Source organism: Melanerpes formicivorus, unplaced genomic scaffold (assembly GCF_026170545.1).
Source record: "Melanerpes formicivorus ecotype bairdi unplaced genomic scaffold, bMelFor1.0.p_v2 SCAF_34, whole genome shotgun sequence".
NCBI lineage: Eukaryota > Metazoa > Chordata > Aves > Piciformes > Picidae > Melanerpes > Melanerpes formicivorus.
Genome location: NW_027142386.1, coordinates 6,024,047 through 6,050,126, shown reverse-complemented (window position 1 = coordinate 6,050,126; position 26,080 = coordinate 6,024,047). Strand labels below are relative to the sequence as shown.

The 26,080-nt window shown below is 59.0% G+C and overlaps 1 protein-coding gene across 2 annotated transcripts; it reads right to left on the bottom strand.

Moving 5' to 3' along the window:
* On the bottom strand, positions 1 to 25,163 carry LZTS1 (leucine zipper tumor suppressor 1). 2 transcript variants are annotated; one of them, XM_068156690.1, is made up of 4 exons: positions 25,099 to 25,163; positions 6,954 to 7,433; positions 4,895 to 5,716; positions 1 to 3,014 (listed from the first exon to the last, which is right to left on the bottom strand). In XM_068156690.1, exons 2-4 carry the CDS (start codon positions 7,302 to 7,304, stop codon positions 2,349 to 2,351), a joined length of 1,839 nt encoding a protein of 612 aa, XP_068012791.1. In that variant the 5' UTR covers positions 7,305 to 7,433; positions 25,099 to 25,163; the 3' UTR covers positions 1 to 2,348. The 2 variants fall into 2 exon arrangements, with proteins under 2 accessions (XP_068012791.1, XP_068012790.1); XM_068156689.1 differs by lacking the exon at positions 25,099 to 25,163 and adding an exon at positions 7,735 to 7,767.
* Between the last annotated feature and the right edge of the window lie 917 nt (positions 25,164 to 26,080).

Sequence of the window (26,080 nt, the reverse complement as noted above, 5' to 3'; positions counted from 1 at the left end):
AACTTTTACAAAAAGAGATTTATTTATAAATAAACCCATAAAATTAGCAGTAGTTTACATCAGTCACCAGGAACAACGTGGGGAAAACAAAACAACAACCAACCAACCAACCAACCAAAAAACAAAACCCCAAACAAACCAAACCACAAACAGAACCCAGAGAGAACCTGCAGAAAAAGTCAGGACCTGGGGAGGCTGCGGCCGAGGGCACAGCAGCGCCGGGGACGGGCACAGAGCCTTGTGCAAAGGCAGCAGGGAGATGCCACCGGGCAAATCACATCACACAGCGCTGGCTGCAGGGCTGGGGAGACACAGGGCGGGGGCAGTGGGCACCTGGGGTGCTGCCACCCAGGCCAGAGAGGGCAGCAAGGGTAAGGCTGGCCGGGGGGGGAGGGGGGCGCGGGAGCTGCGGGGCTGGGGCAGCAGGGGAGGGCTCTGCTCCTCTTGGCCCCTCGCCGGGTTTGGCACTGGGAAGGTCCTGGTGGCTGTGGTGTGGCTCCAGTGTGGGGTGTGGAGGGGGTGCAGAGCCCTGGGTGCAGGGCTGGGATGATGCAGAAAATCCCTTCTGGCCTTGTGAGCCGCAGAGGAGCTGGGTGCCAAGCTCCAGCTGCTGGGTTTCTCACCAGAACACCCTTCAGCAGGGCTGGCCAGAGGCTGGGGGCCCCGAATGTGGCCCCAGCCTACAGCCACAGGGCTGGAAGTGGTGCCTGAGGTTGGCTTTTCTCCGGTGGACCATGGCTAAGGATTGGCTTGTGCTGGGTGCCAGCCCTGGGACCGGCTGGGATGCCCCAGGCTGGCATGTGGTGGGGTGCTTGGGGGCAGGTGCAAAAGGCACAGACTGGTTTCCATGTGTCAGCTGGACAGGCTGGCTGGAGTGGGGGGTGAGGGATGCTGAACTTTGCTGCTTGTGGGCAGCTTGGAGCCCTTGGCCAGATTTGCAGCGTGGCATCGTGTCAGATCCTCCCCACGACCCTGCAACGGGGCTCCCTGGGCTGCTACCCCGTTCATGGGTGGGTAAACAAAGACACTGCAGTAAAAATACCATGGCACTGGCACAGCCTGGGCATGGCTGGAGACCTCCACCCTGGCAAGCTGGATGTTGGCTGACTCCTTCCTGGCCTGCACTGAGCCTTGGAGGGATGTGAGAGTCACCACTGGGGATGTGTGGTGCAGCCTTCTGAGCCACTTGCTGGTGGCAGGAGGAGATTTTAAGAGCTAGGGTGGAAAATAAGCTGAAAGTGGCTGGTTTGGGGTTTCTTTTCTTTCTTTTTGACCAGCTTCTGCTGATGGCATCTGGTGGACATAAGGGCACAAGAGGAGATAAGGCAGCTGGGGCTCCAGGCAGGGATGGGCACAGCAGGCTCATGGGGTGGTGAGGCAAACCCAGCTGATTTCCCTCTTGGTCCCTCAGGTCAGGCTGTGGCTTGGACATTTCTGCTGATTCTTACATCCAGTTGCCTCTCTGGCAGCTGGGAGAAGGGACTTGGAGTCCTTGTCCCTCAGAGCAGGGAGTGCTGAGCTCACTGTGGTGGTGCAGGGCCAGGGAGGAGGCTGTGCCGGAGCTGCCGTGGCCAAGGGCTGGGTGCAGGGTGGGCTGGGTGCAGGGGGGCTGGGTGCAGGGGGGCTGGGTGCAGGGTGGGCTGTGCTCGTTAGTTAAGGGTAATTTTGCTGGCTGGGGGGTGTGGGGAGGGTCCTTCCTGAGGCACTCCAGCAGCTGAAGGAGCAGAGAGGTGGATGTGCAGCCGGCGGCAGGAGGTGGCTCCTTGGTCCCCTGGCACCCTGCAGGTCAGCACTGAGCAGAGGAAGGCTGAGGAGGTGTGAGAGCAGCGTGGTGCTTCCTCCAGCTGGAGATGCCCTGGGGTGTGACTCCTCTTGAAGCCAGTGGGGAGGGCTGGGCTGTGTCCCCTTCCCTTGAGCTGCACCACCGCAGGACCCCTCCAAGCCTGGAGCAGGGCAGCCCTCGGGAGCTTTGCATCACCTTGTTGCCCACCAGGAGGTTGTCTGCTGAAGTCCCATTCCCCAGCTGCCCCCATCACCAGCTTCTCAGTCCCACGAGGGGGCAGAAGGGAGGCTGCCAAGGTGGCAGTGGGGAGAGGGGGAGCTGCTGGCACGTCACCATTGGCACGAGTTGCTTGTTCACCTCTGTAACACGAGGGGTGGCACAGGGGACCCGGGGGGGTGGGGAGGGGGGGCTGGCCAGGCCACCAGCTGCAGGAATAAATACATGGCTCATCTCGACTGTACACCGCCTGCTGGGCTCAGGGCAGAGCTTCTGGCCTGGAAGAGGCTCCCACCCTCCCCCCTAGCTGCGAGAAGGAGGAGGAGGAGGAGGTGGAGGCAGAGCTGGCTCAGATCTCGGTGGCGATGATGTCCTCGTAGGGGACGTCGGCGCCAGGTATGTCCAGCTCGATGGGCTCCTTGCCGTCCTCCCCTGCAGCCAGCTGCTGCAGCATCTTCTCCAGGTTCTGGTTCCTCTTGTACATGTGCAGGTAGCTCTGCTGCAGCTGCTTCTGGTAGTGGATCACCTTCTCCTTCTCCTCCTTCCAGGTCTGCCGCTCGTGCTGGAAGCTGGAGGTCATCTGCTCGTTGCTGTCCCGCTCAGCCTTCAGCTCAGCCCTCAGCCTCTCCACCTCCCCCTGCAGGGCCTGGGCGTCCTCCACCCTGCTGCAGGGCCTGGCCCCCTCCCGGGCTTCGCTCAGCTGCTCCTTGAGGAGGGAGAGCTCGGCCCGCAGGTCCAGGATCTCCTGCTCCAGCAGGTTCACCTTCTCCCTCAGCAGCTCCGATTCGTTCTTCTTGCGCTGCAGTTCGTTCTCACACACCTCCAGCTCCATGGCCTTGGTGCGCAGGGAGCCCTCCAGGTCCTGGCTCTTCATCTCCAGCCCTTCCAGCTTCATCCTCACCTCTTTCAGCTGAGCCTTCAGGCTGAGGATCTCGGTGGTCTTGCTGTTGAGCTCAGTCTGGGACTCCTTCAGCTGCTGCTTCAGGAGGGAGATCTCCCCTGACTTCTGGCACACCTGTGGGGAGGGAAGCAGCACCCAGGTTAGGGTTGTGCTGTGCAGGAGCCACCCTGGGCACACCCTGTGGAGCCCCCAGTCATGAAATGCCAGCCAGAGAGGCTCTCAGCTGAGCTGGAGGGGAAATGGTGTGACCAGCAGGACCAGGGAAGTGACTGTCCTCCTGTACTTGGCACTGGTGAGGCTGGACCTCAAATCCTGGGCTCAGTTTTGAGCTCCTCATTCCAAGAAGGACACTAAGGGGCTGGAGCAGGGCCAGAGAAGGGCAACAGAGCTGGGGAAGGGTCTGGAGAAGAGGGCTGGGGAGGAGCAGCTGAGGGAGCTGGGGGGGTTGAGCCTGGAGAAAAGGAGGATGAGAGGAGACCTTCTGGCTCTCTACAGCTCCCTGAGAGGAGGCTGGAGCCAGCTGGGGGTTGAGCTCTTCTCCCAAGGGACAAGAGATAGGAGAAGAGATGATGGCCACAAGCTGCACCAGGGGAGGTTAGGTTGGACAGGAGGAACAATTTCTTTGCTGCAAGAGTGCTCAGGGCTTGGCACAGGCTGCCCAGGGAGGTGGTGGAGTCCCCATCCCTGGAGGTGCTCAAGAAACCTGTGGCCATGGCTCTTGGGGCCAGGGTTTGGTGGCCATGGTGGGGTTGGGCTGCTGGTTGGACTGGATGATCTCAGAGAGCTTTTCCAACCTGTGATCTTTCCCTGTGAACCTGCAAGTGGTCTGAGAAACCCTTACAGGGAAGGGAGTGAGGGTGGACACTGCACTCCTCAAGGCACAGTGGGCATCAGCTATGCTCCTCCTGGTACCACCCCAGTTGGATGCCATGGGTGGGGATTTCCCAGGGAGGGGGGGACCAGGCCTGCTTCTGTCTTTCCACGGCACCATTGCAGCAGTTTAAGGCTCATTGTTCAGCAGTGCTCAAGCAGGGAGCACCTAGGTTTTACTGCTCCCTTGATCAATGACCATGGCAAGCCCCAGCAGCTCCTGCTTCCAGGTGGGGCTGGCAGGCAGCCTGATAAACTCTGAGCTGCAGGCTGGGAATGTGAAGTGGCTCTAATGCCGGGGATTTTATGCAGTAGATGTTGCCTCTGGATGCTGTGAAGTGCTGAGGGTTTAAGAGGGGCACTGAGTCAATTAGAGCTTGCAGAGCCTCCACGTGACACAGCAGGGATCTCCTGGGCTCTCAGATCCATCCCCTCCAGCCTGGGCTTAGTGAGTGCACCACCTGCCCTGTGCTCAGCCCCTGCTGCTGCTGGGGGCGGGTATAGAACTCACAGAATCCCAGCATGGGTGGGGTGGGAAGGGAGCTCTGCAGCTCAGCCAGTCCAACCCCCCTGCTCCAGCAGGGCACCCACAGCAGCTTGCCCAGGGGCACAGTGCCCAGGGGGGGTTGGAAGCTCTCCACACAAGGAGACTCCACAACCTCTCTGGACAGCCTGCTCCAGGCCTCCAGCACCCTCACACCAAACTACTTTCTCCTCATGGCCAAATAGAACCTCCTTTTTTTTGCTCAGCTCCCCTCTGGGGCTGCTCTTCTGCAGGCTCTCAGCCCCAGGGCTCTCAGCCTTTGCTGCTCACAGAGCTGCTCCAGGCCCCTCAGCATCTCCATGGCTCTCTGTGGGAAGCTTTCCAGCAGGTCCCTGTCCCTCCTGAGCTTGGGAGCTCAGAACTGTGGCCTCACTAGGGCAGAACAGAGCTGCAGGAGAACCCCAGGAGACCATTTTCCTTCTTGGCCACGAGGGTACATTGCTGGCTTGTGGTGAACTTGCTGCCCACCAGCACTCCTAGGTCTGGAGAAGAGGTGCAAGGTGTCAGAGCTGTCCCCTTCCATGCCCAGCCTCTGCTCTCAGCACTGCCAGCCCCAGACCCCTCCTGGTGCTCCACTTACCTCCCACTGGGTCTCCTCCAGCGCGGGGGCGAAGCTGGTCTTCTCCTTCTCGTAGGACCTCAGCTTGGTCTCCAGCAGGTTTTGCTCTTTCATGAGGTTCTCCAGCTCCTCCCTGAGCTGCTTCTTCTCCTGCTGGAGCTGGAACACCTGGAGGTGGAGGACCTGCTGCGTCCTTTGGGTTTTCTGCGAGGTTTGCTTGAGCTTGCTGCTGCATTTCTGCTTGAGGCCCTCCAGCTCCTCCTTGCAGCGCCTCTGCTTCTCCTCATACACCTGGCAGGAGCTGATTTCCTTCTCCTCAAAGCTCATCTGAAGCTCCTGCAGCTCCCCCTCCCTCTCCAGCAGCTTCTGCTCCAGCTCCTGGATGGTGGACTCGTCGGTGGAGATGGGCGAGCGGATGCAGGTGGCCTTCTCGGCGGCGTGGCGGTGGGCACCTTTGCCGGGGTTGAGGATCTTGTTGCCCCCATCAGAGAAGGACATGGCCTTGAGGCTCATCATGTTGCTGTCCTGGATGATGGCACACTGCAGGATGTTGTGGGCCGAGCCCCCGAAGCGGCTGATGGGGCCCATGGGCGTGACAAGCGGCTCCAGCTGGTAGCTGCTGCTGGTGCTGTGCGTGGGGAGGCTGGACATGGAGTTCCTGCCCGAGTCAGACAGACCCCCTGAGCACAGCACCGGCCTCAGCTCCTGCTCCTTGCCTTTGTCCTGGGGGTGCAGCTGCTGGGAAGGGTGCCCCCCGTTCTCTGGGGAGGAGTGGAGGATGGCACCGGCGCGGGGCAGCACCGGCTTGAAGGCTGTGGGCCGTGGGGTTGGCTTCTCAGCGCCCTGGGGAGAAGAGCAGAGCTCAGCAGCACAGCACAGCACAGCACAGTACAGTGCAGCACAGCACAGTACAGCACAGTACAGCACAGCACAGTACAGCACAGCACAACGGAGTACCACACAGCACAGCACAGCACAGTACAGTGCAGCACAGCACAGTACAGCACAGCACAGTACAGCACAGCACAACAGAGTACCGCACAGCACAGTACAGCACAGTACAGCATAGCACAGTACAGCACAGCACAACGGAGTACCACACAGCACAGCACAGCACAGCACAACGGAGTACCACACAGCACAGCACAGCACAGTACAGTGCAGCACAGCACAGTACAGCACAGCACAGCACAGCACAGTGCAGCACAGCACAGCACAACAGAGTACCACACAGCACAGTACAGCACAGTACAGCATAGCACAGTACAGCACAGCACAACGGAGTACCACACAGCACAGCACAGCACAGCACAACGGAGTACCACACAGCACAGCACAGCACAGCACAGCACAGTGCAGCACAGCACAGCACAGTGCAGCACAGCACAACGGAGTACCACACAGCACAGCGCAGCACAGCACAGCACAGCACAGTGCAGCACAGCACAGCACAGCACAGCACAGTGCAGCACAGCGCCATGGAATCACAGAACTGTCAGGGCTGGAAGGGACCTCAAGGCTCAGCCAGTCCCAACCCCCTGCCATGGGCAGGGACACCTCACACTGAAGCAGGTTGCTCACAGCCACATCCAGGCTGGCTGAAAACACCTCCAGGCATGAGGCTTCCACCACCTCCCTGGGCAACCTGTGCCAGGCTCTCACCACCCTCCTAGGGAAGAACTTCTTCCTCACATCCAATCTGAATCTCCCCATTTCTAGTTTTGTTCCACACCCCCCCCCCAGTCCTATCATTACCTGACCACCCCAACCCTCCTGCCCTCAAGGGTGAGGCCCCTCCCACATTGGGGATGTCTTCAGTCTCCAAGCTTCAGCTCAGGGGGGTGCTGAGCTGCCTCTGTAGGGAGGCCAAAGGCACCTTTGGAGATGGAAGGGAGGCAGAGGGTGGCATGAAGCCCTCAGCACTCTCCCTCCACCACCCATCTCCTTCCATTCCCATTTCCACTGAGCCTCCCCTTGGCCCAGGCCAGCCCTGTGGCAGGCTCTACACCTACTAAAGGGCAGAGGCAGCAGAGTGGCACTCCCCCTGCTCCTGGGCTCCCCCAGCTCCCCCTTCACTCACCACTTCCAGCTGGCTGGGGAAAGGCATCAGCTTCTGCGGCGTGGGGCTCCCAAAGTCCATGGCGCTGGCGCCAGCCTGGCCGCCCAGCTCCCCGGCGGCCAGCGCGGTGTAGTCCGCTCGGTGGGAGCCAGGAGCCTTCTGGCTGACCTTGATGTAAAAGAAATCCTCATTCTTGCTGCTCTTGGAGCCGGCTTTGTGGCCGGAGTCCTGGGAGAAGCCGAAGCGCAGCAGCCCGTCCGAGTAGCGGTTCAGCTTCTTCAGGTGCGAGGACTTGCGGAGCTTGTACTGCGAGGCTCTGCAGTGCTTGCTGTGGAAGCTGTGGCCGGAGATCAGGCTACTGACGCTGCCCATGCTGCTCCGGGCTGGGGGGCAGGCAGTGGGGCGAGCAGGGCCCGGCTGGCAGGGGCTGAGGGCGGCGGGGACAGGCGGCTGCGGCTGCGACCATAGCAAAGCCCTGGCGGCGCCCCGGGAGCTGCGAGCCTGGGGAGGCAGAGAGCAGGGTGAGGGAGAGGAGAGCAGGGTGAGGGAGAGGAGAGCAGGCTGGGAGGAGGCTGCAGCGCTGGACACAAGGCCCAGGAGCTGGCAGGACAGGGGTGGGTCCAGGGGAAGTCGAGCTGTGGCTTGCATGTGTGGTACCCCCCTGCCAGCCCAGGGCTGCTCTATCCCCATCCCTCTGCACCCAGAGGAAGGCAGGGAAGAGCCTGGCTCTCCCCTGAGCCTGGAGGTAGCTTCAGGAGCCTCCCACAGACTGCCTGTGTTCCCCAGGCTGTCTGGCACCCACCATGGCATTGCTCCTGGATGGCTGGGAGCATCCTGCCCTGTTCCTGGGGGCTTGTTGGGAGCTGCTGGGTGTGGTGCACCTGGCTGAGGCCAGGAGGGCTCTGAGCCATGAGAGTCTCTGAAAGGCAGGAGGGGAGGGAAAGGGATTTGCAGCGATTTTCTTTCAGGTGCCTAATGGGCACTAATCCCACAAGCACTCCTGCCTGCCTCTTGTTTTGTGCTGGATGCATCCCGTGCTCAGCACTGTGCTCACAACCTCCCCCACATCAGCCTCTGGCTTCCTGATTTCCCTCCAATTTCCAGTGCTCCTCTTAACCTGCCGGAGAAGGGGAGGCTGTGAGGCTTAATTACACTTGATGTCAGTGCAGCACTTGAGGAGAGGAGGGGCTGGAGTGAGTGCTGAGCCTGGCGAGCAGGGTTCAGAGCTATGTGGGGCTGGGCATTCATCCTCTTTGCTCTAGAGGGAGGGGAAAAATCCCACAGTGCAAACTGCTGGCTCCCGGTGGCCCTTCTGACACCTGGCTCCCAGTGTCAGGGCTATAATGGAGCTGCATTTTCCATCTAGATAATTAAAGGGTGAGGTGGGGGAGAGGAGGGGAGAGCTGCTGGTGGGCAGAAGTTGGTGCACAATCCAAATGAGCTGAATCCTGCTTGCACAGCATGAGGACACAAGAAGTGTTTCTGCTCTCCACTGCAGCTCAAAGCTCTCACTCCTGCTGCTGTCAGCACTGCATGGACCAGCAGAGCAGAGAATGCATCAGGTTGGAAGGCACCCTTGAAGGTCATCTTGTCCAACCCCCACCTCCTGTGAGCAGGGACACCTCCAACCAGATCAGGCTGCCCAGGGCTCCATCAGTTTGCCCTTGGACATCTCCAGGCCTCTACCACATCTCTGGGCAACCTGTTTCGTGTCAAGGTCACATTGCCTGAGCAGATGTCCCAGGGGTAAAATGTCTCCTGGCAGTGGGAGAGGGTGCAGGCAGCCCTGTGCCAGAGCAGCCTCGAGGTGTAGAGAGCTGCTCCCATTTTGTCCCCACTCTTTATTACCTCCTGCCTCACACCTGCTCCAGTGCAGCTCCCCTGCCTCACACCTGCTCCAGTGCAGCTCCTCTGCCTCACACTCGCTCCAGTGCAGCTCCTCTGCCTCACACCTGCTCCAATGCAGCTCCTCTGCCTCACACCTGCTCCAATGCAGCTCCTCTGCCTCACACCTGCTCCAGTGCAGCTCCTCTGCCTCACACCTGCTGCAGTACAGCTCCTCTGCCTCACATCCCTCCAGTGCAGCTCCTCTGCCTCGCACTCACTCCAGTGCAGCTCCTCTGCCTCACACCTGCTCCAATGCAGCTCCTCTGCCTCACACCTGCTGCAGTGCAGCTCCTCTGCCTCACACTCACTCCAGTGCAGCTCCTCTGCCTCACACCTGCTCCAGTGCAGCTTCTCTGCCTCACACCTGCTCCAGTGCAGCTCCTCTGCCTCGCACTCACTCCAGTGCAGTTCCTCTGCCTCGCACTCACTCCAGTGCAGCTCCTCTGCCTCACATCCCTCCAGTGCAGCTCCTCTGCCTCACACCCCTCTAGTGCAGCTCCTCTGCCTCAGACCTGCTCCAGTGCAGCTCCTCTGCCTCGCACTCACTCCAGTGCAGCTCCTCTGCCTCACATCTGCTCCAGTGCAGCTCCTCTGCCTCACACTCACTCCAGTGCAGCTCCTCTGCCTCACATCTGCTCCAGTGCAGCTCCTCTGCCTCACACTCACTCCAGTGCAGCTCCTCTGCCTCACACCTGCTGCAGTACAGCTCCTCTGCCTCACACCCCTCTAGTGCAGCTCCTCTGCCTCACACCTGCTCCAGTGCAGCTCCTCTGCCTCACACCTGCTGCAGTGCAGCTCCTCTGCCTCACACCTGCTGCAGTACAGCTCCTCTGCCTCACACCCCTCCAGTGCAGCTCCTCTGCCTCACACCTGCTCCAGTGCAGCTCCTCTGCCTCATACCTGCTCCAGTGCAGCTCCTCTGCACCCCAACAGGGGAACACCAACCTGTGCTCAGCCGTCAGCTGTAGCTGTTTTCTTCTTCCTCCATGCCCTGAGGACCCAGGTTGATTAAGTGTCAGAGAAGAGTCCCAGCAAGACAGACTATCCCCTTTAATCCCTAAATCCATTTTGGGGAGATTAAGAGAAGTAAGGAAGAGCTGAGGTCTGAGCTGCTGCCTGGGTGCTGGTATGCTGCAAGGGATGGATGGCTTTGGGCTTCATTCATTTTCAGGGGAGGAAGAGGCACAATGTGCATGGAGGGGGAGGACTTGCTGCAGGGAGGAAGAGGAGCATTGGCCCAGGAGGCTGCTCTGCTCTGCCAGCTTCTCTTCCTGACACCAAGCTCGAGTGTCTGAGCTGGCAGAGGAGCAAAGGGGGTGGCACAGCAGCAGAGCTGCCAGCAGCCCTGAGACAGCCTTCCTGGGGGAGCAAAGAAGGCATCCTGGGGTGCATGAAGAAGAGTGTGGCCAGCAGGGCGAAGGAGGTTCTTCTCCACCTCTCCTCCACCCTGGTGAGGCCAAATCTGGAGTACTGGGTCCAGTTCTGGGCTCCCCAGTTCAAGAAGGACAGGGAACTGCTGGAGAGGATGCAGCAGAGATGCTGAGGGGACTGGAACAGCTCCCTGATGAAGAAAGGCTGAGGCACTCTTGGGGCTTTTTAGCCTGCAGAAGATGAGGGGAGGTGGTCTCGATGCTTAAGGGTGGGTGGCAGGAGGATGGGGCCAGGCTTTGTTCAGTGGTGCCCAGTGACAAGGCAAGGGGCAGTGGGCACAAACTTGAACATAGGAAGCTCCATCTGAACATGAGGAGGAAATTCTTCACTCTTTACTCCAGAGCCCTGGAGCAGGCTGCCCAGAGAGGTGGCAGAGTCTCCACCTCTGGAGAGATTCCAAACCCTTCTGGACACCATCCTGTGCAACCTGCTGTAGCAGGGCTGTTGGACTGGATGATCTCCAGAGGTCCCTTCCAGTGCTTTATTATCCTCTGAGGTGCCCCAAAGCTGGAGCAGAAGCCTGTGCCCTCTGCTCACTTGGTGTGCTCCCAGCTCTGCTGTCTCCAGAGCCTTTCTCTTCCCAAGGCTGTGCGTGGAAGCCAACTCCTCCACGGCTCTCCAAGTGCTCATTTTCAAGTCGAAAGAGTGGAGAAGAAGAAAAGAGCCAGGCCCAACCCTCTCAGGCGTGTGTAGGAGGGCTGGGATTGATTGAAACACCTCCTGCCAAGAGGCTGGAAAGTCCCAGCTCTCCCTCCCCACATTTCTCCTGTTGCTCAGAGCCCAAACCGACCTGACCTGCACTGAGGTGCAGTGTGGAGCTGGGAGGTGTGGGGGTCCAGCAGGGGTCTCCCATGCCATGGAGCCCCCACCAAACAGCCCTGCAGTGTGGGCTCAGCCCCCAGGCTGAGCACGTGGATGCACCCACTCTTATGTTGGCAGAAACAGGGGAGGGGGGGATAAAACCCCCATGAATGGCATCTCACATTGCCTGCACTCATCCCTCCCTGCCACCACACGTGGGAGAGGAGCTCTCCCCATCTCTCCCCTTCGCCTCCTGCCTCAGGGGGCTGCAGGAATCTCCTCTTATCTCCTGGCAGCACAGTTTCTTGGAAGCTGCAAGAAGAGGTTGGTTCTGGTTGTGGTTTTTCTTCCTCTGCCTTCCCCAGCCAGGTCACCTCAGCCAGAGGCTTCATTTCCTCTGCAGTGCTGCTGCCTCCCTGCTGATCCTGCTCCCCTCCCCGTGCTGGGCGACAGCTTCCTTCTCCCCCTGCGCTCCCTCGCCCACTCCTTTTCCCTCTTGAATTATTATTCATCATTCCTGTGCAGAGGCTCCCACACATTTGGGTGTTTGTTGGTAGATGCAGAGATAATACAGCAGCAGCAGCTGCTGCCAAGAGCCTGGATCGTAGGATCATGGTGGCTGGAAAAGACCTCGAAGGCCGTCAAGTCCAAGCATCAGTCCACCACCAAACCCTGCCCCCAGGTGAAGATGGCTCTGGAGTCCCTCACACTTAATGTTATTTCCATGAGCATGATCCAGGAGCAGCCTCCTTCCTCTTTCCCTCTGTTCTACTCAGTGATTTGGGTCTTTGAGACAAGGAAAATGTGGCCCCAGGGGGAAATGTGGGCACATCCCTGGTGGAAAGCCACCCAAGCTGCTACCTGCAGCATCTGGGCTCTGCCTCAATGAAGAGGATGGCTTCACACAGCCCTGGGAGTGCAGCAAGCCCACAGAGATGGGGTTGGGATCTGCAACCACAACCGGGCTCTGATTTCTGGATCTACAACCCCATATGAGAATGAGAGGCTGAGGAGATGGAGCCAGCTGGTGCTGGCCAAGCAGCTGCTGCTCCTGCTCAGGCTTCCACAGGAGGGCTTCAGTTGGAAGGGACCTTAAAGGTCACCCAGTTCCAACCCCCCTGTCCTGCTCCCACTAGACCAAACTGCTCAAAGCCTCATCCAGCCTGGGCTTAAACGCTTCCAGGGATGAGGCTTCCACAACAACCCTGGGCCACCTGTTCCAGGGTCTCAGCACCCTCACAGGAAAGAACTTCTTCCTGATGTCCAATCTAAATCTGCCCTGCTCCAGTTTAAATCCATTGCCTCTCCTCCTGGCACTCCCAGCCCTTGTCAAAAGTCCCTCCCCAGCTCCCCTGCAGCTCCTTCGGGTACTGGAAAGCTGCTCTGAGGTCTGCCTGGAGCCTTCTCCTCTCCAGGCTGCACAGCTCCAACTCTCTCAGCCTGTCCTTGTACGAGAGGATCTCCAGCCCTCTGATCATCTCCATGGCCCTATGGTCCTGCAGTCCTCCCCCTGATGTCCCCAGCCCTCTGCTCAGACCACAGCCCAAGCTCTTTCTCGCTGCTTTAGAACCCTCCAACTCCCAACCTTCTCTTGACCACCCATGAAGCCATCCCCACCTGCTGCCACCCTGTTAAAATCCACCAGCCCTCATCCTGTCCTCTTCAGCTCTCCTGGAGAGGTCCCCTTCAAATACTGGGAGGCTGCTGTAAGGTCTACCTGGAGCCTTCACTTCCCCAGGCTGCCTAACCCCAGCTCTTATCAGCTCATCCCCCTTGCCCCAGGCTCAGCTTAGAACCAGGCTCTCCAAACCCTGCTCTTTTCTTGTTTTCTTCTCCAACGAAATGGCAGCAAGAGAGCTTTGGAGAGCCCCCATCGGCAGGGCTGACCTTGCTCCCCCCCCCGCTCCCCCCCAGCTGTAATCTTCATCATCATCCTGCTAATGGGGCTGGATTCAAACCCGCCCAGGCAGACGCCGTCCTTGCGGCTCTCGACTGCGGCTGGTGGCTGGGCGAAGGGCCCCAGCACAAGGGCTTTTCATTCACTCTCATTCATTGTCCCCCTGCTCATTCATTGACATTCATTGGGATCGTTTTGATCGCCGGGCAGGCGGTGAATTGAAGCCCGGCATTCACAAAGCCAGCACCATGTGTTCTGGCCCTGATTTGCCATTAGTGAAGAGGGAGGTGGGGGGGAAGTGTGTGGGACACACACGCACGCACTCCAGACGAAGAATAAGCAGCCCTCAATGACACGTTGCAGCCACTCTAATAGCCCAGAAGTCCATCACACTTCATCTTATTTCAATGAGCACTGAGAGAATTCACACCCACTGCCTGCTGCTGGTGAGAGGAGCCAGCAGTGGTGTTGGCAGGGGCTGGGGTGGGCTTCATGCCAGAGCAGCAGTAGGACCAGGTTGTGTCTCTGTCGGTGTCCCCTGGCAGCTGGGCACCCACACCCTGCCCAGAGCCCCTGCTGCAAGCCCCGGAGGTGAAGGTGCAATCGTTTCATAGGGAGGAACACAATGCAGCAGGATGCTCAGGATCCCAGCACGGTGGGGACTGAGCTCAGCCACTCCAAGCCCCCCTGCCCCAGCAGGGCACCCACAGCAGCTTGCCCAGGAGCACAGTGCCCGGGGCAGGGTTGGAAGCTCTCCACACAAGAAGACTCCACAACTTCTCCGGGCAGCCTGCTCCAGGCCTCCAGCACCCTCACACCAAACTACTTTCTCCTCATGGTCAAATAGAACCTCCTGGGTGCCAGTTTGTGCCCTCTGCCCCTTGGCCTGTCCCTGGGCACCACTGACAAGAGCCCAGCCCCATCACTCCAAGAAAGGCATTGAGGTACTGGAGGTGAGGAGTTGGAGCCAAGTGGGGTTGGTGTCCCGAGGAACAAGAAGAAATAGGATGAGAGGAACCGGCCCCAAGTTGTGCCAGGGGAGGTTGGACATAGAAGAAACTTCCTCAAAGCCTGGGACAGGCTGCCCAGGGAGGTGGTTGAATCCTTCTCCTTGGAGGTGTTTCAGAGCTGCAGAGATGTGGTGCTGAGGGAGCTGGTTTAGCCCCAGCCCTGGCAGAGTGAGGCAATGGTTGGAGTGGGTGACCTGAAAGAGCTTTTCCAACTGAAACAATGCTGTGATGCTCTGAACTGAGCTCTGAACTCAGCACCAGCTTTGGAGCAAGCTTGGAGGAGCTGTGCACACCTCTGTTCCATCCACTGCGGCACCAATCCTGACTGGGAATGAGTCAACAAGTGGCTGTGATGGGACTGCAGGGCAAAAGCATCCCTGTGATGAGGTAGGTGGCACGGAGGCAACTGGCTTGGGCTATGTTTGGGGAAGCCAGGGCTGGAACAGGAGGGATTTCTCACATTCCCAATGAATCATGTCGGCAGAGCCAGCTCTGGGGGGTAGCAGCCCAGTACCTGCTGTGCTCTGCCTGCTTCCAAACCTTCTGCTTCCTGGGTGGGGCCACGGCAGCACTTCCCTGTGCAGCAGCAGCCCTGGCTGAGCAGGGAGAGCCTCCTGCCCCTGCCTGGGGACAATTGCTCAGCCCACAGCCAATTGATGTCACATCAGCAATGTGCCCCAGCTTTGGGTGTCTGCGTTTCTGCAGAGCCTGCTGCTTTTCCCCTCCAGCAAGTGCTTACTGGACAGTTAGAGCCTCGGCACAAACTCACAGCAGCAGCAAATAGCTGGGGCTAGAAGGGGGGAGGGAGAAGTGATGTGTGGTGCTCTGTGCATGCCTCAGCCCAGAGGCACAAACCCTGCCTGGGCAGGCTGCGACCTCCAGCAGCTGCCACTTCTCCCCAAGCTGGAAAGATGATGGGGAGGGAGCTCCAGCCCACAGGGAAATCAGGAGATGAGCAAAGTCAGATGCTAGGAGAGGGCTGGGCTGGGCTAGCAGAAGCAATCCTTGGGCTGGGCAGGTCACCAGGTGATGTGGTGATGGAGCAAGGAAGAAGTGCAGCCAGCAGGGGCAGGGAAGTGATGGTGTCCCTGTAATGGGCACTGGGGAGGTCACACCTTGAATCCTGGGTTCAGTTTTGGGCCACTCACTCCAAGAAGGACATTCTGGGGCTGGAGCAGATCCAGAGAAGGACAATGAAGCTGGGGAAAGGTCTGGAGAACAGGGCTGGGGAGAAGCAGCTGAGGGAGCTGGGGGTGTGCAGCCTGGAGAAGAGGAGGCTGAGAGGAGACCTCATTGCTCTCTACAGCTCCCTGAGAGGAGGCTGCAGTGAGGTGGGGGTTGGTCTCCTCTCCCTAGTCTCAGGTGATAGAAGGAAAGGAAATGGCCTGGAATTGTGCCAGAGGAGGCTTAGATGGGACATGAGGAAAAAATTCATTCCTGCCAGAGTGGTCAGGCACTGGCACAGGCTGCCCAGGGAGGTGGTGGAGTCCCCAGCCCAGGAGGTGTGTAAGAAACCTGTGGCCATGGCACTTGGGAACCTGGCTTGGTGGCCATGGTGGTGCTGGGTCGAAGGTTGGACTGGAAGATCTCAGAGGCCTTTTCCAACCCAAACAATTCTCTGATTCTGTGATGAAAGCCTCATCTGCTTCACCTGCTCCCACTTGCCAGCCCAGCCAGGGGCCAGTGGTGGGATGATGGCACCAAAAGGCTGTGCTGGGAAACTGATCATCCCTGGCCAACCTGTGGGCACCACTTGTGCCAGGCTGGGTGAGATGAGGCTGTTTGTAGACCCATTCCATGTGTCCACACATGGAGAGCTGAGGGATGCCCTGACTCTCCCCCACAAAGCTGCACTTTGTGTTCAGCAGCTTCAGAGGGAGCAAAGCCAAACAGTCTTATCAGGAGCTGGGCTTCAGACTGTGCCAGCCCCCCCTCCCCCTGGCTCTGTACCCCTCTGTGACCTTGTGGAGGGCTTGTTCCCGAGGTGTGATGCAGGCAGAGCCACAGCAGGCTCTGAGCCTGCTGCTCCACATGATTACCACCTTGGCTTGGGCTGTAGCTCTTCTTTATGCTCTTGATGCCAAGATTTATGCAAGTAACCCTCAGCCATCACCTGAGCGTCACAGAATGGCTTGAGTTGGAAGGGAGCTTAAAGCTCACCCAGTTCCAACCCCCTGCCATGGGCAGGGACACTTCCCACCAGCCCAGGCTGCTCAAGGCTTCATCCAACCTGGGCTTAAACACTTCCAGGGATGAGAATTCCACAGCTTCTCTGGGCCACCTGTTCCAGGGTCTCAGCACCCTCACAGTGAAGAACTTTTTCCTACTGTCCAATCTAAACCTGCTCCAGTTTCAAACCATTGTCCTTCATCCTGGCACTCCCAGCCCTTGTCCAAAGTCCCTCCCCAGCTCTCCTGGAGCCTCTTCAGGTACTGGAAAGCTGCTCTGAGCTCTCCCTGGAGCCTTTTCTTCTCCAGGCTGCACAGCTCCAACTCTCTCAGCCTGTCCTTGTAGGAGAAGTTCTGCAGCCCTCTGATCACCTTCACAGTCCTGCAGTCCTCCCACAATGTCCCCAGCTCCCAGCTCAGAGCACAGCCCCAGCTCTCTCTCACTGCTTTAGAACCCTCCAACTCCCAACCTTCTCTTGACCACCCATGAAGCCATCCCCACCTGGTGCCACCCAGAAGTCACCACCAGACCTCCTGCCAGCAGCTTCCCCTCCCGTGGAGCTCCTCAGTGATTCAGAAGCCAGGCACCCACAGCACAGCCCTCAGCTCACTCCTGCTCCCAGTACAAAGGGAATGCTGCCATGAGGCACAGTTAAATATTCCTGGGGTGGGCAGAAAGATCTTCTCCCAGCTTACTTCATTCCTCACAGCATCTGGCTTTTCCCCACTAATGAGCAACCAACACTGCAATTAAAGCCCTGCTAATTGGAAGCTCACAAATGCTCTGCTCCCTGCCTTTGTCTCTGGCAGGTCTGGGGGCTGTGGCAGTCACACCTGAATGGCAATGCCAGCTCCAGGGCAGGACCACCACCTCCAGACTGTGCCTGCTGTGACAGGCACCATCACTCCGTGGGAAACAGCCAGGTCAGCCCTGAGACCTTGCCAGGCCATGGCTTCTGGGCCACCAAGAGCAGGGCCACCAGCCCCGGGGCCACCAGCACCTGCTCAGGCTCCAGCAGCTGCTCATGGGAGCCCTCTGCTTTCAGGGACTCCCCACCCTGGGCAGAGCCTTGCAGAGGGTGCCATCCCTGGTAGTCCATCCCCATGAAGCTGGGGGGTGCACACTGCCTGCTCCTTGCCTGGGAGGAGGGTGAAGGGGCCCTGGCCTCCCTGCCGTGGGGGAGTTATTTTGGGAGCCGTCTGGGGCTGGCAGCTGGTGCTGGGGTGGGTGACAGCTGAGCACAGCTTTCACTTGGGATCTGTGAGGCCCTTCTCACACCTCTATTTCCGACCCTGTAAAACACAATCTGCCAGGCTGTGAGCAGCGGGGAGGGGGCACCCAGGGGAGCTGGGTGCAAGGCACTGGCTTGTGCTAGGCAGCTCAGCAGCTCCCTGCATCTCACAGGTGCCTCCAAGGGGAAGCTGCAGAGAAGCTGACACAGAATCCCAGCATGGATGGGGGGGGAAGGGAGCTCTGCAGCTCAGCCAGTCCAACCCCCCTGCTCCTGCAGGGCACCCACAGCACCTTGCCCAGGGGCACAATGCCCAGGGGGCATTGGAAGCTCTCCAGAGCAGACTCCACAACCTCTCTGGGCAGCCTGCTCCAGGCCTCCAGCACCCTCCAAGCACCTTCCACCAAACAACTTTCTCCTCCTGCTCAGATGGAACCTCCTGGGTGCCAGTTTGTGTCCCTTGCCCCTTGTCCTGTTCCTGGGCACCACTGAGCAGAGTCTGGCCCCAGCCTCCTGCCTCCCACGGCTCCTTCAGCTCTTGCTGAGCATTTCTCAGCTCCCCTCTGGGGCTGCTCTTCTCCAGGCTCTCAGCCCCAGGGCTCTCAGCCTTTGCTCCTCCCAGAGGTGCTTCAACGTTAATCTAATTCCAGCCTGGTCAGCAGCACCGTGGGGAGGTCTGTGCCTGGTGCCCCTCTTAGCAGCCAAGCTGGTGAGGTTTGGTGTCCTACACATCTCCCACACATTGTCTCTGGAGTTTAATTGATGGAAAGGCTTTGCCTGCCCAGCTAAAAATAGCAAGAACTTCATGTAACTTGAGCTGAGCCCTGAATACTTCTCCTGCCAGGTTTCCACTTCCCCAGGCTCTGCACATGTCTACTCCTGCCCCCTCTTTCCCCCCAGTCAGGGGTAAAAGAGTAACGAGGGACCCAGAGCCTGTTCCCCACTGCTTGTTGCCAAGCCCCTTGCTCCCCAGCCAGCAGGAAAGAGCTGGACTGAGGCTCTCTCTGCTGCAGAACTCCCCCAGGAGCACCGAGGGGAGAAGCATCCTCTTCATGCACAGGGAAAATTTAGAAGTGGAGCTGCAGGCTGCCATGGAGACAGGGCTCTGTTTGCAATCTTCTTGCTTTTTATTGTCTCTCCTCCTCTCCCAGGCTGCTGAAAAGCAGCCAGGAGCATGGCCTGCACTGCCTCCTCTGCTCCTGCTAGCCACAGCTGCCCAGCCCACCGCCCCTGGCTGCTGGGGAAGTGCTTAGCAGGCCAGCTGGGTCTCCTTTCTGGTCCTTCACCTCTTGCTAAGCCCTTTGGGCACCTTCTTGACGTATCTGGGGGTCAGAAGACAAATCTGTGCTGCTTCTCTCTCAGCCTTGCTGGGTTCATGTGCAACCTGAGCGCTGCCAGGGGTCATGGACCCACCAGCTGCTCTCCATTGCTCTTTCCTCATCCATCATGGGCAGGTAGCTGAGGACATGAGCAGCCAGCAATGCTCTTGAGGGCATGAGGTAGGGCTGGCTGGGTCTCTTGGGACACCCTCCTGGAGTCACAGAGTGACCTGAGCTGGAAGGGGGCCTTAAAGATCATTCCAGTTCCATGGGCAGGGACACCTCCTCCTAGAGCAGCTTGCTCAAAAGCCTTTTCCAGCCTGGCCTTGAACACCTCCAGGGCTGAGGCATCCACAACTCCTTTGGGCAACCTCTCACCACTATCTTAGTCACAGACTGGCCACTGGCTGCTGCAGTGGGGAGCTTCATCTGCTTCCCAAAGAAACAAGAGGGGAGATGAGTGACCCTGGCAGCAGCTGAAAGCCCTCAATCTCTGTCCTTAGCAGCAAGGCTGAGAGTATCAGAGGAAGAATTCCCCTGAGGCAGAACCTTGCAGCAAACCCAACTGCTCCATCTCAAGCCTGTGCCTGGCTTCACAGCACCTGAGCTCTGGGAGGGAGCTGTGCACTGTTCCTTGGTTGTGGCACCAGTTGCACTCTGCTTGGGCTGAATGCTGACTATTTTTGTACCCTGCATGACACTCAGCCAAGAGAGAGCTGAGGGAAGGCAACTTCTGCCTGCTGATGACGACTCAGCCTCAGTCCCTGCTGTGAAAAGCATCTGCTTGGCTGCTGCTGTCTGCTCCTCCTTCAGCTCCCTGCTTTGCTTTGCTGTCTTCTCATCCTTCAACTCCCTGCCTTGCTTTCCAGAGTGTTACACACCCCTGTCCTTGCTCTGCTCTGCAGAGCAGTGGCAGGAGAGAAGAGGAAAACATCGATGAGAAAAGGCAAATGCAGTTCTTGCTTCTGCTTTTCCTCCTCCTCTTTCCTTTGTGTTTGGGTTTATTTTCTCTTTCTTTTTTTCTTGTCTCCCCAAACTTGGCCTGTTGTGAAAGCCACCCCTTGGCTGCCAAACACAGCAACCCTCTCACCAGAGAAATGCACAGCAAGGTGGCAAGGAATATTCAATGAACCTTTAAGGGGAGGATGATCCAGAACTGGCTTCCTGAGATGCCATGCCGCTGTGGGAAAGCACTTCAGAGGCACATCTCTGCTGAGGCAGCTGCTGAAAGGCAATTCCAGCTCTGGGTGCTTGAAGTGAGAGGAGAGCAGATTGAGATTGGATGTGAGGAGCAAGCTCTGCACCAGCAGGCTGCTGGAATGCTGCAACAGGTCTCCCAGGGAGGTGCTTGAAGCCCCATCCCAAGGTGAGGCTCAACAGGGCTCTGAGCAGCCTGATCTAGTGGAGGATGTCCCTGCAGGGGGCTTGGACTGGATGACCTTTGGAGGTCCCTTCCAACCCAAACCATTCCATGGCTCTATGTTCCTTCCAACTTGCTTCCAGTGTCCCCAGGAGAAGCAGCCCCAGCTCCTGTGCTCACGAGCACAGCTGGCTGCTCAAGCCCTCAGCTACCTGCGGTGCTTATCTCTGCCCAGGCAATATGGCAAGTGGCCAAATTCATCCCTTCCAGATCTAGGAAGCCTTGATACACCCTGAGAGAACAGGCAAAGCCTGTGTCGTGGCACGGGAGGGACCTCTTGGAGGCTCTCTTCCAGCAAGAGGGAAACAAACCCCTGGCTGCCGCCCCCCCAGCTCTCAGACCTGAGCACTGCCAATGCCCTGGGGGGAGAGGTGCTTGGGTCTCCAAAAGTCACACCCCCAGGAGATGAGGCTCTTTCATCAGTGATTTACAACCCTCTGCTCCCAAGGAGCAGAGCCTGCACAGGCATTGCTACCCTCTGCTGGAAGCAGCTGCCTCGCACAGAGGCCTTTACACTGCCAAGGAGATGTGCTGAGACCTTCCAGCTCAGGAGCAAAACTCCTCTGTGCGAGGAAGAGGAAGGTCCGAAGCCAAAAGCTGCTGTTAAGAGACGCCGGTGGCAAAGCCATGCATGGGCAGCATTTGCTCCCAAGGCTCTGGAGTACTCCCAGTGCTGCTTGTGCTACAAGGGTGTCCCTTCCCCCCTCCAGGATTTTGCTCTCCAAAGCCAGGTACTGGCCACATGTCTGCACATCCAGGGCTCCCCTGGAACGATTTGTTGAATCAATCTGAACCTGCCTGCTCCAGGAGAGGCTTTTCCTAATGAAATCAGCAAGCACAAAGCCCCTGATAGTAGCAAACAATGTCCAGAGGAAAGGCCTCGTGACCCACGTGCCAAATCTTTGTGCATTCCCTGCTATTTTTATCTAATCCCTAATGGCAACACTCTGCTCTGGTCCTGCCCACCACCTCCTGCCACATGCCCTTCACCACTCTTCTCCTCAGCCTGGGTGCTCCATGCCTCCTCCCTGCATCCTTCTCCCCACCACATGCCCTTCACCACTCTTCTCCTCAGCCTGGGTGCTCCATGCCTCCTCCCTGCATCTTTCTGCCTTCCACTGAGGACCTTCTGTGCAGCCTGATGCCCACAGAGCCTGGGGAGACCACACCACAGCAAAGCCCAGGGGCAGCCAGTGGATACAGAGCATCAATTCTGTGAGGCAGGGGGTGGATTTTTAAGACCTTTCAGGAGAAAGCAACATCTCTAACCCCAAACTGAAGTCAGTGGCTGGGGGAACAAGAGAACAAAAAGCCTCTGAGTTTGCCATCAGTGCAAAGCTCCCTCTAAGCACTGGAGGATTAAGGTCCCATGGCCCTGGTAGAGAAGCATAGAATCATAGAATTGTTTGGGCTGGGAAAGGCCTCTAAGCTCATTCAGCCCAACCAGCAACCCAACCCCACCATGGCCACCAAACCATGCCCCCAAGTGCCACAGCACCTCCAGGCTTGGTGACTCCACCACCTCCCTGGGCAGCCTGTGCCAAGCCCTGACCACTCCACCAATCTCCAACCCAGCCCTCCCCTGGCACAATTTCAGGCCATTTCCTCTCAGACAGGATGGAGCAGCGGAGGGCCACGGTCCTGTCTCTGCCAGCCTGTGCTTCCAGGAGCAATTTTAGCAGCAGTTTCCTGGAATGGCTGCAGTGATACTATCTCTTCACACTTGTCCACGCAGCACCTTGCACAGCGGGCTCTGAGCTCTGCTGGCACCGTCTGGGGGCGACTGAGCATCCTCAGGAGCAACCCTGGAGCTCAGCTCTCGCTGTTGGGAGGTGGGGAATGGGGCTGTGGGGGTTTTTTGGATGGTCTCACAGGAAGCAGATCCACCAGCCAGCCCTCGGCTGGGATTTTGCTCCCTGTTGCCCTCCGAGTGGCTGCTCTGTGGCTGCCCACCCTGCTGCATGCCGCAGATGCCTCACCAGAGCCTGTGCTGAGCATGACTGTACCTGCCCACAGCCAAGCTGAGGCTTTCAATGGGGAAAAAGCAGTGATTTAGGGCCGAGGAGATCATCAGAGCAAGGGCTGCAGGAGGCACAGCATGGGAGAGCAGCAGCAGCTCACTGGGACACCATCCTCAGCCCTGCTTCCCTTCTTTCTCCAGGCTGGGGCAGGAGGTCCACCCTGCACAGCCTCATCATTCCCACCTAAGCATGAGGAGGACCTTCTCTGAGGGTGGTGGAGCTCTGGAACAGGCTGCCCAGAGTGGTGGCAGAGTCTCCATCTCTGCAGTCATTCAAAGCCCTCCTGGACACTCTCTGGTGCAGCCTTGCTCTGGTGGGAGGGCTGGGCAGGATGGTGCCCAGAGGTCCCTTCCAAGCCCTATCCATTCCGCGGTTCTGTGAGCACGGGAAGCCTGCCCTGGAAGTCCCTACGCCTGCTCTGGTGGCTCACAGGGGAGCTGGCTCTGCTCGAAACCTCATTTTCCTGCCGGAGCTTTCACATTCATTTGCCTCCCACCGCTCCGCAGCGCTGCCTGCCAGGGAAGAGTGACTAAGGGGTGGGTGGAAAGAAAAAAGAGAGCGAGAACGACTCAAGACCAATTTAGCAGCCTGAGGTGCCATGGGGAGGGGGTCAGCCGGGGGAGCAGGAGGGCCACGGGCACAGCTGGGGGGGCGAGGGAGCTGCCACAGCATCCCAAGTGTGGCAGGGAGCTGCGATTATCCCCCCCGCCCCGCCGCCCCTCGCAGCCTGCGATTGTGTTCCCCAGAGCACTTCTGCAGCTGCCGCCGATCGCCCCCCCAGGCTCCCTGCTCCGAGGATCCTGCACTTACAATTCTTTGTCCTGCTGATTAATGGCCCTGCTGATTAATTGCACGGGATGGAAGCGCGGGGGGGGGGGGAGGAAGGGGGGGGTTAGCACAGAATGGCTACCAGAGGGACCCTCGGGAGAGCCCGGCTGCAGGCGGGCAGGTCGGCATGTCGCGACACGGCAACGGTGCGCGACGGTGCGTGGCTGGGACTGCAGCTGGTGTGGGAGGGGAGGCTGGGGCCAAGGAGAGGAGCAGCCGGGCAGGCTCAGCCCTGGCAGGGATTTCAAAGGGAGGTTGAGCAGCGTCTGGAGTGATGCTATCAGGAAGGACAGATAAGTGGAGGCCGGAGAGAAGTTGTAGTCCTGCTCTTGTTGAGCTCTCGGGGAGGAAAACAAGAGCTCAGGAGGAGCTCGGACAGCCCTGGGAAGTGCTGTGGCAATGTAAACCTGCTGGGGGAAATGGACCAGGGGCTACTCCCTCTGCACTGAGCCCTGCACCGAGCCCATGGACCTCGGCTTTAGAGAGAAGCCCACTCAGAACTGCTCTGCTGGGGCAGCCTTGCCTGAGGAAATGCCCAGGGCTTGGCACTGCTGTAGGGGTCAAGGGGGTGTCAGCAGAAAGGGACAGGGGGAAAACAAATGCAAAGCCCTCGGGAGAAGCAGGTTTGTAGCAGGAACGCAGTGGTACCCCCACTGAGATCGAGGTATGGATCAAAGGTTGGAGCAGAGGGTCCTTGGGGTCCCTTCCAACCTGGCAGTCTGTGAGTCTGTGTATGTGGGCACGGCTGTGCAGGGGAATCAGGGCTGGGGTGGCTGGGTGGGAGCTATCAGGGCTTCCCCACAATCCTGAGCCAACTTCTATGTGTGGGACCCTCCTGCCATACCTCTGGGAAGCTGTCCCCGTAGCCAAGTAGTCCTGAACCAGAAGGAGAGGTGCTCTCTGCTGAGCCCAACAGGCATTTGGAGGTGGCAAGATGCAAACTCCAGCGTGGACTGAGCAGGGAAGGGAGCGTGGGGCACCGAGCCTGGGACCCAGCTCCACACTTGTCCCCGGCAGAGCCAGCAGCTGCAGGGCTGTGCAGAGCTGGCACAGAGCATCAGCGAGGAGAGAAGTGACAGCCCAGAGCTGGCTCCTGCCACAGCAACGCTCCAGGACTGCTTTTAAAGACAGACTAATCCCTGATGTGCTCGGACCCGAGGTGGGCACCCCTAGGAGCTGCACATCCTCCAGTCAAGCAGTGACCTCCTCCCCAGGTGTGCAAACCAGGGACAAATCCTGCCTAGGGTTCACAGACACCCTGAGGAAAGCCCTCACAGACCTGTCTGCTACAAGCACCCAGGGAAAGGCTAAAGCACTTCCAGTGCCACCTTGGCCTCACGCTCACCCCCATCCAGCTGCAGTCACTCTGTGCACGCAGAGGTGCCCGATGCCCACGCAAGCCTCCCTGCTCACTCACCCTCTCCTACCCACCCTCTTGCTGCCCATCCTTCCTTCCCAACCCGGGAAATAATTCCCAAGCAGAGGCAGGCAGCCCCTTTCCCGAGGATGGCTCAAGGCTGATGACAACAAACCAAAGGCATCTGGCTCCTGTCTGGCTCTGCCCGCAGTTTGGGGACTGTGTAACCTGAAGCAGCCGGAGCCAAGGTGCTGAACACGCACAATTTTCACTCTGCCTTGAAAAGAACTTTTCCAGACTTCAGAAGGAAGTGGGAAAGCCGAGGCTGAGCCTTTGTGGGAGCCGCTGGCAGGGGGATGCGCAGCCGGGTTGGGGTTGTTTTTTTGCGGGGGATGGACAGGACACACAGACACACGTCCAGGGAGCTCATGGATTGCTACCCCCCGGGCAGCGCCGACCCCTCGGGCTTGGGCAGCGGCTCCGACCCTTTGTGCCCGACCTTGGCTCGCTGTCACCGCGGGGCTGGGCTGGTTAACGCTGCACCCCCAGGGGCACGGTGCCCGTTCTGCCGCTTACCTCCCAAAGTCCCCTTTCCCCGGGGGAGAGACCGCGGGCGCGCAGCTCAGACTCGCCACCACCCCCCCCCCCCAAAAAAAACCCAAAAATCAAAAACCCCCAACCAAAACCCAAACCAAACAACGGCCAACCGTGGAAGCAGCCTTAGTCCCCTGTTCCTCTGCCCAGAGGACGAAGCCTCTTCTTCCGCAACCCCCCCGTGTCCCCTCCGTGTCCCACCTCGGGTGGCCGGTGCCTGTCCTCAGCGCGGAGCTCCGCGGGGCTCCCGGTGCCTGCCCGGCCGCAGCATCCCCGGCGCGGCGGCGGAGGAGGAGCCGCGCATCGGCCCGCCCCGCTGCACCCCCCCGAACCAGCCCCGGGCCTTTGTGTCCCGGCCCTCCGGGTGTCCCGGTCCCCACCTCCATGCATCCCATCACCTCCCACCGCTCCCCGGCTCTGCGGAGCGTCCCAGACCCCGGTCCGGCTCCAAGGGGCAGTTGGTGGGTTGGGAAAAGGGGGGGGGGGGGGGGTTGTCCTTTCCTTGCTCAGATGGTAAAGGAGAGAGTCCTAGAATCCTAGAATCATAGAATCATAGAATCATGGACTGGTTTGGGTGGGAAAGGACCTTTAAAGCTCATCCAGTCCAAAGCCGTGCAGCCAGCAGGGACATCCCCAGCTGGAGCAGGTTGCTCGGAGCCCCAAACAGCCTGACCTGGGATGGTGCCAGGGATGGAGCAGCTCCTGCCTCCCTGGGCAAGCTGAGACAGGGTCTCACCACCCCCCAATGTCAAACATTTCTCTCCCTTCTCTCCAGTCTGAATTTCCCTCTTTGAGTTCAAACCATCCCCCCTTGTCCTGTCACAACAGGCCCAGCTCAAAAGCCTGTCCCCAGCTTTCTAATTGAAGTGCTGAAAAGCCACCAGAAGGTCTCCCTGGAGCCTTCCATTCTCCAGGGATGAACAACCCCAACTCTCTCAACCTGACCTCACAGCAGAGGGCTTCAAGCCTTGGATCCTTGTTATGGCTTCCTCTGGTCCCACTCCACAGGTCCCTGCCTGTGTTGTGCTGAGGACTCCAAGAGGAGATGTGAGAGGAGCTTTGGGTCAACGTGCCTGGATTTGGACCATCGATGTGTCCATTCCTGCCTAGCACTGGGATTGAGCCTGGCACCTCGGGAAGCTGCTGGGGAAGAGAGGCAAGAGGCCAGGGAAAGCAGCCAGCA

Coding starts and splice junctions, on each gene's coding strand:
- LZTS1 (XM_068156689.1), bottom strand. Junction 5,717..6,953: donor TCCCCAGCCAGCTGGAAGTG/GTGAGTGAAGGG, acceptor TCTTCTCCCCAG/GGCGCTGAGAAGCCAACCCC. Junction 3,015..4,894: donor TGGAGGAGACCCAGTGGGAG/GTAAGTGGAGCA, acceptor CCCTCCCCACAG/GTGTGCCAGAAGTCAGGGGA.